The sequence below is a fragment of the Buceros rhinoceros genome, unplaced genomic scaffold, assembly GCF_000710305.1.
Source record: "Buceros rhinoceros silvestris isolate BGI_N320 unplaced genomic scaffold, ASM71030v1 scaffold34529, whole genome shotgun sequence".
Classification (NCBI taxonomy): domain Eukaryota; kingdom Metazoa; phylum Chordata; class Aves; order Bucerotiformes; family Bucerotidae; genus Buceros; species Buceros rhinoceros.
Genome location: NW_010430346.1, coordinates 1 through 12,277, shown reverse-complemented (window position 1 = coordinate 12,277; position 12,277 = coordinate 1). Strand labels below are relative to the sequence as shown.

Here is a 12,277-nt window from a genome sequence, read left to right as displayed (position 1 = left end):
CTGACTGGATTCAACATCCTACTTCTTTTTACTTCTTCAAATCTTTCATCCTATCTCATAACTTCAAATAGTATATATCAGCTACATAGTTAAACTGCAGCCCAACCAAATAAACTGCATTCAAGGACAATATGAGACTAACCAAGGAGGTATGTTACCTGAATGTTGCTGGTCAAGCCATCTGGAAGAACATCAGCCTTTTTAACTGAGCCTACGTATTTGAAAGCTTGGCTTAGCTAAAATGGGCTCTGTCTTCCTCATGCACTCATCTTGCTTAGGAGAAGCAACAGAAAAGTAAAAACGTGCATATTCTGTCTTTGCAGGCATTAACTTAAAATAGGAAGTTCAGTCTCTTCATTTTTTTTTTAATTTTTTATTCTTTTTAGCCTACTAAGCCTTTTCTCTACTTCCCCCATACCCTTATCTGCAACCTAAGAGTTTCTATACTCTCCTGAACTTCTTTGAAAGAAGGTAAGTGTGGCATATTTCAAGATTCGCAGTATCTGTTACAGGATGAAAGATACAAAGTGAAAAAGAGACACATTCTAGTTTTCGTAACAGCTAATTTACAAGTGTTGGATTGCAAGGTGTTATGGAACTGGGACAGTTAACATCGCACTCTAGCTACACATCACTACATGACTTTATGTTGTTTAATTATAAATGTTGGAAATCCTTCCTGAGATCCTTTTAGTTTGAGGTTTCTAATCTTTTCCCGTTAAAAATGGGTGAATTTTTTTGATTCGTGCTTTCTCTGGATTTCTGTAGTGTTCTGTATCTCTGACGGAAACTGAGCATAAGGCTTAAATCGCAATATAAAGAAGATTTTTGTAGCTAGATATAATTAATATGTAAGGAGGTAAGCTAGATGATATCAATTCTAGTCTATGTAGAGGAACATGGGGGAATATCAAAGCATCTGGCTGCATTAATCTGAGACTGATTTAATGCCCTGTTTGGGATTTTCGCCTCATCTAATCATACTATCACATATTATTGGATATTGTATGTATAGGAACAGTTCATGTCTTTCAACATCTGCAGCTGTTCCTAAGATCTTGATCAGCAATATAGCTTTGTAAATCCATGTAAGCGCAGCCTCAGCCTGTATATACCCGCTTGAGGGCATAGAAAGGTCTAAGGAAACTCAGCATGAATTACCCTGGTACATATTGTGCAGCTTCTTCTCTCCAGTATGATGACATCTGTGTCTGTCATTGCTCTTAGTCTGTTCCTATTAACTTAAATTCACTTTGCACTTCAAAAGTTTGGCCTATGCTTCCCCTCTTAATAACATTTTTGTCTTTGAAAAGTATTACAGAAGTCTCTTCATGTCCTTCTTCAGCTCTAATACAATTTAAGCAAGGAATCATTGTGATCTGACTTTAGACAAAGTAGGTATATACAAAATATATTTCCTTTACCTTGTCAAAGCCAATCGAGCAATGACTGAAACACATGCAGTTCTGAATGAAGTGCACGTGTTTTATCTTTTGCTTCCATTTTACTTCTACTCCATTAAAACTTCTCCTTGATCTTTCATAAGCCTCTCAGTGTCTTTTATAGTTATTGTTACTGTAGGTGTGCAATATGAAACAAATAAAAAACCTTCCTATGCACTGCTAAAAAAAGATTTAAGAATAGCACAGTAAAATAATGCTGAAAGAAATTTTTCAATGCTAGTGAGCACACACAATGGATTTTGAAAGTGTTTTACAAAATCTGATGTTTTATTTTGTCTTTCAAAAACTGCTGTGTATTGGGATTCCTTGATAAATGACTGCAGTAGATGAAAGAGTCATATCTGGAAATTAACAAGTTGTATGAACAACTTTTTTGGAAACACATTCAGTTGATTTAACAATGTAATCTTTTTCCAATCTTGTTATTACGATCTCAATCATTTTGATTTTTGTGGGTTAATAAAATTCCTACAAAGTTCAGGCATTCCCTAGTTTATTAATTCAGAGAAGTCCACCAAGACGCTTCTGAAAACCTTTTATGAGTTGGCTTGGTCTGGTTTTTCTCATTTAAGGCTCCTACATTAACATGTGGCTTTCTTGTGCTAGATACCTTGCAAAATAACGTGAAGAATCTGTCAGACTTTCTTTTTCTTTGTGAGTCCTCGCTCTAGTTGATGTGAGCAGTCAGTATTGGGCACAAAGATGTCCCACAGATTGGAACACGAATAATGGGATTATCCATAGCTTAATTTCCTTCATGACATCATGTCAGCTGTGCAAAGATGATAATACCTTTCCCAGTTTTAATTACAGAAGACAATAATTACTGGCATGGTAAGCATTAAGGAAGATAGTCACAACTTTTTAATTAATTTCTAACATTTCATAACTGCATTAGAAAGGCTTGCATATATAATTAGGTCAGATAAAACCACTGAATGTATTTGGATGAAATGCAATAACTTGACCAAAGACACAAAGAACTCCCCAGTTATAAGCTATATCCGTTAGTACAAATGGGTCCATACTGGTTGCAACACAAACACAGTAAACTACGTGAACTAAAGTGTGTTAATTGGACCAGGAAGAATACTGACATCCTTGGAATTCAGACTTGTGTTTCTATAAATTTTGTCTGACTATGAGGCACTTGCTTCATGTCTGATACAGTTTTAATATTTAGCTCTGTTGAAATATCTGAAATTGAAATAGCCTTTTTATGAATAATGTTTCCAAATCAGAATGCTGCAGTTCACATCATTAAAATTTCATGAGTTGTCACTTCCCTTGCTTTTGTTCAAGTTGTGAAAAAGCAGTTGCTTGTATTGTATTCCATTTGCTTAATTGCTAACAATTTCTCTGGAGAGTGTTAATGATTTACCTTACCTCTCTAACATACTTCCACAAGAACTTCTGCTTGCTTTCAGAGTCAGAAGAACTACTAAACCATCACACCAGAGACTGTAAGAGGAAGAAATCAATGGAAATCCAGCCCTTTAGCCCCGGCTGCTGTGATCATTAATGACTTTTTCTTACACTGGGAGGGAAAAAAGTTCTCAAATTAATTTCAGTAGTGAATGTTAAACAGCATTAAAAAATGCACTTACTTCTCTCTGTTGAATATGATGAACTCTTTCCTAACAGTTTCCAAGCACTGCTGCAGGTGTACATTCTTTAAAAAACAGCATGAATAGGGTGATTTAAAAAGATTCAAAATCGTAGACAGAAATCACAATAACAGAAACAATATTGAACAAAAAGTCTTATGAATGAATACCATCAAAAGGTGTTTTGAAGACTCTTTGAAAGTGGGCTGTAATAGCACAATTGTTCTTTATTTCTTTTGAAAGATGTTTCCCACAAAAACTTCCTGAGGATTTTTACATCTGATAGCTATAAGAACAGCTTTTATGAGCATTTAAAACCATTAGAAGTAGCGGCAGAATTTATAAAAACGCACTGAAATGAAAATCCTGGGAAATGATTATTTCTTTATGTTCTCAGATATTTAGACTGTTTATACAATGAGTCTTTCTGCATAGGACACGTTAGTCAAGACTGCAAGAGACAGCTTTAAAACATTGATAAATAACAAGCTTTTAACTTAATTTTTGGTACTAGCAGTGGATAAATACTCCATGTAACTATCTGCCCACTTGTGGGAAGCCCACTGGCAACACTTTTTCATGCTTCAGATGAGCATCTATGAGAAGCTTTAAAATGATTACAACTTAAACATGCTGTTACTATTTGACTGAAATAAACGGTTGCTTTTCATCTTGTTTTGAAGATGGCTTATGCTATACGTAAAATGACAGATATAGAGTTCAAGTCTGCTTTCAGAGATGATAAAACTGAACTTAAAATTGATTTTGTCCATTAGAGAATGTAACTGAAATGCCACTGCGTAAAATGACAGATATAGAGTTCAAGTCTGCTTTCAGAGATGATAAAACTGAACTTAAAATTGATTTTGTCCATTAGAGAATGTAACTGAAACTGCAGCTACAGTCCCCAACTTACCAGTGGGCAGGTTTCCTTAGCTCCATCTTTGGATTTATTTTTGGCAAGTCGCTTTTTCTTTTTATGGAGAGGCTTGGACTCTAAAATCATTTCTTCAAGTTCAAATGTAGGATCACAGTTCAGTCTTCCTTTCTGGTACAAAAGGATTCAAAGTTACTCTTTGAAGGATCATTATGTTTGTTTAGTTTGCCTGGCAAGTGCTAACAGCATTCATAATGATGCAGCTTCCCAACCACATCTGTAAAATGAAATAATTTTAGGCCTGGAGTCATGCTTGAAGTTTAAACAAGGGAGGTGAGATAAAAACAGTATCATAAAACTATTATAGAGAGTTCACTCCTCTTCCTAGTTCTATACATGCATACACCTACAATTATGTCAACCCAGATTAATCTGGCCTGGGGACTTCCTCAGGATGTTGGTTAGTGCTGTAGAACAAAAATGGCGACAGTACTAGTGCAGGAGATATGGGAAGTACCTCTAAGACCTTACATGTTAAAATCTGGTTTTCTGAAGGGTTGGAGGTGGAGGTATCTAGCTCCTGTCCATGATAACAAAGGAAGGAGCAGGCCTTTTTTGGTTAGCCATGTTTATATCAAAACATGACTCTATTATGCTTCTTCTTACCCATCAACTACATTATTTAAATATTTGGAATCCTCCATTTTTATGTTAATTTGTTGTGCTCAAATGAAATCTCAAGATTCCTTGTTGTATCAGGAAGTTATTTTTTAAGAAGGATGATTGGAAACATCGTTTCTATATGGTCACTTCCTTCCTTGATGCTTTTCAGATTATTCCTCAATTCTTTTCACAGTTTTGATTCTTTCTGATCTTTTCAGCATAAATTTTATATAGTTATCCCTTGAGGCTTTTGTTTGTTGGGTTTTTTTTATTATTCTATTCATTAATGAAGTAAAGCCATCTCATGGCAAAATTTGGGATGAACTGTTCCTCTCTTTCTTAGGGGTAAGAGCTAGGGTATGGCCAGAAAAATCTATGGTTCACCTGAACCAAATACATTTTTTAAAAGTCACTACTTGGCATTCTGATTAGTGGATAAGTATTTTGCTACTCCTGTAATCAGAATAACATGAGCTCCTTTCTTCTTCTCATTCCCTCAAAGCATTTCAAAAAAATTTGCAAGCAATTTGAAATGTTCAGTAAAATTTATTTGGTTTTTATTAATGGTGGTTTATAGCTTATTAATATCTATTTATTTATATATAAATAAATAGTTACATTTGATCAATACAAGTTCTTTTCTTGAACATGGATATTTTTAAGACTTAAAAATTAGATCAATTCTGAAGCTTTAAAAATGAAAGCAAACTACATGTCAATAATTTCTTCCTTTCTTTATTAAATATTTAACACAAAAAAATTACTAGCAATTTATTTTTCCAAGCTGAATATAGAGAAACTAGCTAAACCATAAAGAAATACATGTAGTAGTTAAAGAAGAATGACGTTTACGGAATCAAACTACACAGGGATAAATGAGATGATGGACCTTTCTACCACATGCCTCCAGCATGCCCTCTTGCCCGCAGAAGACAGACAAGCTCCTGACAGTAACAGCAAGCTGTCAAAAAGTTATTAGTCTCTCTAATTAGAAAACTCTCCCCAGATCACAGTATGTTGGCCCTAATTCACCCTCTCACCAAAGTCTAAAAACCAAGAAATATTTTGTTGTGTGGCCCCAGTTAATCAGTGAAGGTTTTGCTGGTACAACAGAGAGAAAAGTTCTTGGGAAATGTCTGGCCCAGCCTGGTCTCATGAAACACTAAAGTTTGCTATAGAAAGAAGCATTGTACTAAAAAAGACTCTTTGACTCTCACCTTCCCACTGTTTTCTGAAGTGTCCTGAAGTGTCTGGTAGAACTTGTAATGGGACTTTCAGATTAACCTGATTACATTAAAAAAAACACCAAACTTTTAAATCCTATTTCCTTTTAAATATAGAATATTATTTTGCCTTCAATATTAGAGATTTCACTAATACTATGGATTCCCCTTCAGTATTATAGATTCCCACTAAAATACGAGTAAGATGAATCCAAATGTGAAAAGAATAGCTGTCATTGGACAAAAGTTTAATGGCAGACAATTCAAAGTATTTCAAGAGGACTTTCTTCTGTCTCAGTCTCCATCATGTTCGCCCTTGTCAACATCACCCAGAGAGGCCACTTGGCTAATAGAGCAGTATCAGACACATAGATTCCTCATCTGCTTCTGCAATTATGTTCAAAAATACTGTTTCCACCATCCTTAAGAAGTCAGGGAACTTAGTTATACTCTTTCTTTCAGCAGTAAACATGGATAAATAACTTAAATCCAGGTGGAAAGAAGCAAACAGCCACATGAGAACTGTGAATTAAAGAGTTAGGATTACTCATCTGTGGCCAGATGCAGATCATCACACACTTCTTGTGCTCCCACTCTGGGTAGGCTGGGCATAAGCCAGCTGGATGTGGAAAACTAGCAGTCCCTTTATTAGGTCCTGTTAGTACAGCCAGACTGCCAAACCTCCCTGCCTCGGAGGCAGGCTTAGCAGGGTGGCACGCATTGCATTAGTTGACTATAGGCTCCCGAGCAAAAGCCGGCTTGAGTCCAATCCTCAGGAGAAGAGTTAAGATGGAGGGTATGGCCCTCCCAGCTTGAGTGGGAGCAAAGAGGAGGCAAAGGAGATATGTATGGAAAGGAAAACTCTGGAGGGAGCAGGAGCAGAGAACAGACTTGCCATAGGCAGGTCTCAATAGACAGTTTTGCTGAAGCAGGTTCAAGTCCTCTCTCTTGAATTTAAGTCCTGAGACATGTACCTAGGCAAGACTGGGCTTTGCAGAGCCTGGGACTCTCCTGAATCCCCATGTACGCTATACCTTTGGGTACAGCGAACTGGATCCCTCTTTTAAAATACAAAGCAGGGTTGTGAAGTTTCCTGCATGCTGATGGTTGAGGTTTTAATTATCAGCTAGGAATAGAAGGTATGAATAATCTGTTGAGTTTTGACTGAGAAGGAGTCAGCCCACACCTATGATGTCTCAGAGACCTGCTCTAACTTGAAAAAAAGGAAAAGAGGAAAAGCAATTTCCATTCATCTTGTAGATCCAACCCACCCTGGAGAATGGAGTTCACAGTCCACCAGGCCAGTGAGGAGCTTTGTTCTGCAAGTTCTTTGGTTAGGGTAACAACCTGAGAGAGCACAGGAGAATGACCAGGCATGGCATAGCAGTTATTGCAGCCGCAGGGATGTTGAGTACGAGGGAAGGGCCAGGGCCTTGTTTTGGTAGATATCGCATTCATCTCTCAAGCTTTCATCTTGCACTACCATTGTGTTACAATGGGAAAGGAAGGAATTTCATCTCTGGTGAACATTGCTCTGAAGTGCCTAAGAGGGGCTTTTCTTTCTCTTCAACTGTTGTGCTAGTTATCTGTTGCATTCCTGTTTCTCACCCAAGCTCCCTGAGGAAAGCCCTGCTTGCCCACCCATAGCTTTCTTCTCCTTCAGGATGTTGCTTCCAGGAAAGGCTTCGGTCAGATGCCAAGAAGCCCAGCAAACACTGCTAGCACTGTCTGGGCAAGCCACCTTTGCTCCATTAGGAAATGCCCTCTTGCCCTCAGCATCTGCAGGGCTGCATCCTGTTCCCACCAGATTTAGCAAGAACTCTAATGTGCACGTGGATGAAGACAGTGTCTAACTATTCCACCTTCCTTATCTTTATTTAGAGTTGTGTAAACAAAGAATATGAATATAAAAAAATATAAAAAAACCTCAGTATGCTGCAAATGTATAGTTTGGAGAAGAATTACAGTGCAAGATGACTGAACAAAGTGGAGAAGCATGTTAACAGCACAGTCACTGCTTTTTGTTCATGGCCCTCAAATCCATTCAACTTACAAATAATCAAAATGGAAATATCCAGAAAATGCTAACAAAATGGAACCACAGTAAAAAATGAAACCACCAGATTCCCTCACTGAATCTGAATGTTTTGATGTAGGAAATGGTCACAAAGGAAATAGGTCGCTCTTTTGGAACAGTATTTTTTAAGTGAAAAAAGAACTGCACACTGGGATGTTAAAAAAATCTTGCAAATGTTATTCAGATGCCCAACTTTCAGAGCTTCGGCAATCTTCTTAGTATTTGGCTCAGAGTTAACTCTGACAATCATTTAACAGCTGAAATGAAAAGACTGGAAAAAGTTCTTTATTTGAAAGGGAACAAAAAGTGAATCAAGGTTAATTAGTTTTTGTTGTGATCTAATGAAATGGTCCAAATTTTCCCTTAGCTGTGACTGAGTAAATGAAAGTAGAATCCAAAGCAAAGCTTCTGTGAGAAGTAAATCACTGAAGAGCAATAAATGCAAATGTAAACAAGTGAAACAGCAGTGATAATTAAAGTCAGGACTTGCAAACTCAGTTCACTCAGAATATTGACTTACGTTAGGAACAAAGCCTGGGGTCACAGCTTTCTCTAGTACAGCATCCCAGTTGACATCAGCTAGGTATGGAGAGCTTTGGATGTCTGCAAGGCTTGAAAGACGGCACTCTGGGTCCTTAGTGAGGAGCTGTGATCGAGAACAAGGCATTTTCTAAGGGACTGGATGTCACACAAAAGAGTAAATATATCACATGCATAAAATGTATGGTACAAAATTCTGAGTAAGAAAATGGCTAGGGGATCTTCTAACAGCTCCTAGAAGTTCCAATCTAAAAAAGAGAAGTTATAACTTATAGGATATGAATATAATTTTATTGCCACCAGAAGCCTTTTGCAGGCATGAAGTGTATAAATGTATTAGTAACAAAAGTCTGTTTACAAATACACAAGAGTCGAAGTGACATCATAGTTCAATGCCATCTAACGACTTCTATTTCATATTTAATTATTGGAAGAGACAGTTACACTGAGCATCCTGGTAGCGACTAAAATGAACCACCTCATTGCTCCATCTATAAAAAATAGATTGTTCAGTGCTGTAAAGGAAATTTATCTTGTATTGCTTTATTCACACAGTCACAAACATTTCCTGCTCCAATATCAGTACTGGTGGTCTGAAACACCTAAAAATGACAGATGAGCCTTGCAGCATGGCCAGAAAATTAAACAAATAACTTGGATTTGAGAGAGAAAGAGAGTTCCAGGGTCATAATGCATTCAGAAAGAACCCTCTCTTGTAATTTAGTGACATTTACGGCAAAGTGGCTCAACTTTTGTTGATGCAACTATAGCAACATGGGACAGGGAGAGATACAGCCCTTTTCATTTCTAAGCTCTCTGGCTGGAAACTGTGGCAGGAATTCAGAAGGCAGAGTGGTCCTTCCTTCCCTCCCCACATGCACAACTAGGGCTGGAGAGAATGGGGCTGAGGCACGGAGATACACTGATTCCCAAAGTCTTGCTATCACTAGTGAATCAGTTTTAAAGCAGACAAAAATATTAGATTCCTATTTCTTTGAGGCCATGAAAAGCCTGAGTCTAAGCCTAAGAATCCTCCAGCTTCTCAAGTGAAAATATTGCACCAGAAAAATCTAGGAATAAGCACTGCTTTCTTATCTTTGAAATTTTGACTTCCCAGTATGTGCACTTGCCTGATGCCTCTGTGTTGTTGGAGGAACTTCTGGTAGAGAAGAAAGGATGGAGGATGAAGGTGTTTGTGCTTTCTTACCTTTTTCAGTAATGCTATCATGCCCTTGCACCATGCAGATGAGTAGTGAACTCTTTCTATCTTGAACATGTTCAGTATCTCATCAATGGGGGTGGCTGAATGAATTTCATAGGGCCTCTAGGATAAAGATAAATTAATATCAAGTCAGCAAGAATGTCTTAAAGAGTGTAGACAATCCACATTTTCCTGTGCTCAGTATTGTTTATGCTGGAAATATCAAAACCACCAAAACATAACAATTTTGAGGCTAATCCTTCTTTGCGTGTATGCTTTTCTTTGATCATAATGCATGTAATTACTCATAGATACATTTCCTCTGCAAATTTTTCTCTCATGAAAAGAAGTATCAGTTCAAATGAGATGGCTGAATAATTTTGTTCCCGGGGCATTCTATGCGAGATATGGATTATTTACTGTTCTTTACTCGTAGTGCTAGAATGTACTTGTGATCTACACTGACAAAAATGGAAGTGGCTGAAGGGAGACTGTCATCGTGATTTTACTGAGGATTACTTAAATATTACTTAAATATTTTTGGTTTGATTCACATTCTGTTAGTCTGCTGTCAGTTAGCTATATCATGTCCATCTGAATTCAACAGGACCTAAATGCATGCTCCAAATATATAATTTTCTTGAATCAGGTTCAAAACTGCCATTTGAAATAGTCTATCACATGATTTTCCCTACCTGTGGTAAAGCTGCCATAAAACAGCTGTTAAAAATGAAAGCTTAACGTTCTGTCTGTTGTCAAGAAGTAACTTACTGCTGATTTAGATTTGATATAATGATGCGACCAATATGCTCAAAGAACCAGAATTTACACCAACTGCTGGAAATGGTGACTTAGCTCTAAAAATAGCAACTTTAAGGAATAAGAACCTTTCAAAGAAGTAAAAAGTGAGAATAAAAATTGAGAATTTTTTTTCTGTTAAGGATGTTTCTGCACATTACTTTTTCCTCACCAGAAAAGCCCTTAAAAAACCTATTTTAAAGATTAGCATTCTGCAGTCTTACTGAATTTTCCAAGATTTTCAGAGATTTTTAATATTGTTGTTAGTTAATTTGAACTATAAAAACCCAAAGGAATGTCCACTATAAGCTTGGTCTGTTGAGGTCCTTCACACCTGTGTCTCTCATATTTTTCAGCTATTCAGAACACTTGAGGGTCAGAACCATTCCATTTTATTTTTCAAAACAAAGGAGAAATAATCTAGTTTGCTTTTGTTCATGACATTTTACCCAAGTTTGTTGTAAACTATTTACACTGCTGTGAAAGTCAGAATCCAAGAATTCCACCTACTCTCTCTTCCCTTCACTTTGTCTCTGTTGAGGCTATGGTATATACAGTTATTACAATATTTTAGCAGCTGTCTGTAGCTTAGGAACAGACTGACATGTGTCATGTTTTGCATCATGCAGTTTAATTTCATGCACTTGGGGAAAAAGATCAGTGTTTGATGCAAAGCTTTACGAATTTACTTTTTTCTTGTTAAGTCTTTTGTTAGTAATTGACTAAGGAGATAAATGTGCCTGCAACACCCCAAGAATGAAAGCACTGCTGTGGATAACCAAAAAATGGTCCAGACAGCTCTGTACCAGATGCAGAAGCTAGAGCCCAGTTTCCAGCAAGGCATTGCTCTGGCTGTCTGGCAGTAGAGAGCTGTAATGCCTTGAGCATCCTGAGCCTCCTCTGAAGACTCTTCCATCTCGTAGCAGTAGAGGCAAATAAAAACAAAAATTCAGCTCAGTAAAAAGCAACCAATTTTTACTCTAGCTCCTGTTGAATTCAGACAGGCAGTGGCATTCACTACTCACAGCTCAGAGGTGGAAAATGATCACAGCTTCTGATGCTTCTCATTCCTAATGCGCCTTCCTCCCTTCCCTCCTGCCTTCCCCATGCGCTAGCATGCCCCATGCACCAACTGGAGAAAGGTGTGTCTCCAGGTGGCTCTGCCCAGTGCCATATCTGCCTGTTTTCCCACCAAGCGCCCACCCCTCTGCTCTGCTGCGTGGGGGTCACTTCTCACTGCTGAACAGAATGTCATGGGAGCAAGGAGGAGGAAGGGAACTGCCTGCCTCAGGTTTAGCTTGCAGCCTTGTATGTGCAAGCTGCTACTTTGCAGCCATCTGCACGGGCCTGTTGGAGCAGATGGAGCTTCGGAGCCCATGGATATTGCAGGCACCAACATGCCTTCTGTTAAGCACATTTCCTCAACCCTCAGCTACTTCTCTTGTCTTCACTACTGACAGTTTAGGCCTTGTCTAGACCAGAAAAATTTAGAGATACAATTCAGGAAAATATATCTTTTCCTAGTCCATACAAAGGCATGGGATGCCAAGACACTTTCTGGCTTGCTCAGTGGGCAAGAGCCGCTCTTCAGAAGAAAACAAGCAGCTGGCTTTGTTGACTGGAGCCTGGACAGATGGCAATGTTTTTATTTTAAAAAATATTTTGATTCAGTCTCAACTTTGCATTATCTATAGCCAGATAGTCTTATTCAGGAAAGACTGTATCTTGGCAGATGGATACCATGCTATATAATTTTTCATTTATTAACGTGACTAGGTATCTTTTGTGACTAGCCTTGGAAGTTCAGCAAAGTGAGATAGATATATAT

The 12,277-nt window shown here is 37.8% G+C and overlaps 1 protein-coding gene across 1 annotated transcript; it reads right to left on the bottom strand.

Annotated features, from left to right (window-relative positions):
* Window positions 1-3,066: 3,066 nt before the first annotated feature.
* LOC104499499 (serine/threonine-protein kinase 32B-like) lies at window positions 3,067-11,365 on the bottom strand. The gene is made up of 6 exons (XM_010143009.1): window positions 11,256-11,365; window positions 10,481-10,538; window positions 9,658-9,774; window positions 8,431-8,556; window positions 3,987-4,118; window positions 3,067-3,135 (listed from the first exon to the last, which is right to left on the bottom strand). The coding sequence occupies exons 1-6, from the start codon at window positions 11,363-11,365 to the stop codon at window positions 3,067-3,069; spliced, it is 612 nt and encodes a 203-aa protein (XP_010141311.1).
* Window positions 11,366-12,277: the final 912 nt, after the last annotated feature.

Excerpts from the sequence above, each read along its gene's own strand:
- LOC104499499 (XM_010143009.1), bottom strand. The coding sequence starts at position 11,365 with ATGGAAGAGTCTTCAGAGGAGGCTCAGGATGCTCAAGGCATTACAGCT. Across the intron at positions 10,539-11,255 it reads GGCTCTAGCTTCTGCATCTG|GTTCTTATTCCTTAAAGTTG; the intron begins GTACAGAGCTGT and ends CTTCTTTGAAAG. Across the intron at positions 9,775-10,480 it reads CACCATTTCCAGCAGTTGGT|AGGCCCTATGAAATTCATTC; the intron begins GTAAATTCTGGT and ends TCTTTATCCTAG.